Source organism: Cucurbita maxima, unplaced genomic scaffold (genome assembly GCF_002738345.1).
Source record: "Cucurbita maxima cultivar Rimu unplaced genomic scaffold, Cmax_1.0 Cma_Scf01349, whole genome shotgun sequence".
NCBI lineage: Eukaryota > Viridiplantae > Streptophyta > Magnoliopsida > Cucurbitales > Cucurbitaceae > Cucurbita > Cucurbita maxima.
The window spans coordinates 1-942 of NW_019273365.1; the positions used below are offsets into that span (position 1 = coordinate 1).

At 32.7% G+C, this 942-nt stretch overlaps 1 protein-coding gene across 1 annotated transcript; it reads left to right on the plus strand.

Annotated features, from left to right (window-relative positions):
- Positions 1-10: 10 nt before the first annotated feature.
- On the plus strand, positions 11-538 carry LOC111475388 (beta-fructofuranosidase, insoluble isoenzyme 1-like). Its single transcript, XM_023119870.1, has 3 exons — positions 11-93; positions 175-265; positions 336-538. Exons 1-3 carry the CDS (start codon positions 74-76, stop codon positions 513-515), a joined length of 291 nt encoding a protein of 96 aa, XP_022975638.1. The 5' UTR covers positions 11-73; the 3' UTR covers positions 516-538.
- Positions 539-942: the final 404 nt, after the last annotated feature.

Consider the following 942-nt stretch of genomic DNA (forward strand, 5'->3'; position numbering starts at 1 on the left):
TTCAGAAAACCTCGAGGAGTTCACTCCTGTGTTCTTCAGGATCTTCAAGGCAGAGGCTAATCATGTGGTTCTTATGTGCTCTGATGCAAGAAGGTAGCTTCGATTCCCTTATCAAAGGACCTTATAATTATTTTTTTATATTTACAAAGCTCTGGTTTGTCTCTTTTGGTGTAGCTCATCTTTGAAAGATGGATTATACAAGCCGACATTTGCGGGTTTCGTCGACATCGATTTGTCGAGTAAAAAGCTCTCATTAAGAAGCTTGGTACGTAAAGTCATAGTCCAATACATTCTCGCACCGTATCGACAAATCTAAACTATGTATTATTGTGCAGATTGATCACTCGGTGATAGAGAGCTTTGGTGGGGGAGGAAAAACATGCATAACTTCGAGGGTATACCCAACAAAGGCGGTGTTTGGGGATGCTCATTTGCATGTTTTCAACAATGGAACAGAGTCTATCACGGTGGAGTATTTAAGTGCTTGGAGTATGAGAAGTGCTCGGGTGAACTAAGTCATTTTTAAGTTGGAACAGCTTTCTAACCGCTAATAATGTTAGAACTAACTCTTAGTTTTTGATTAATTAAGGTTGTAATGGTAGATTAGCCTCCTTTTTTGTCTATGAATAAAGAGTTAGATTTTCAGAATTTCCCTTTGTTGATCTTTATTAATTTATAAATACTTTTAGTATTATAACAATTAATTCTATAGACAACCCTTGACACCCAGTATGAAAATAAATAAAGTATAAACAGCTAAAAATATACTTTTATAAATTCAAATTAAAAAAATTAATAAAGAAATAATTCCTTTTTGAATAAGGTTCTTGCATTATTGTGGAGCAAGTACATTTTATAAAGTTATTCTCATATTTCAAGTTATAAGATCTTCATTTATTTCTTACATTCATATATTAATTTTTTTAAATAATAAACCATTAA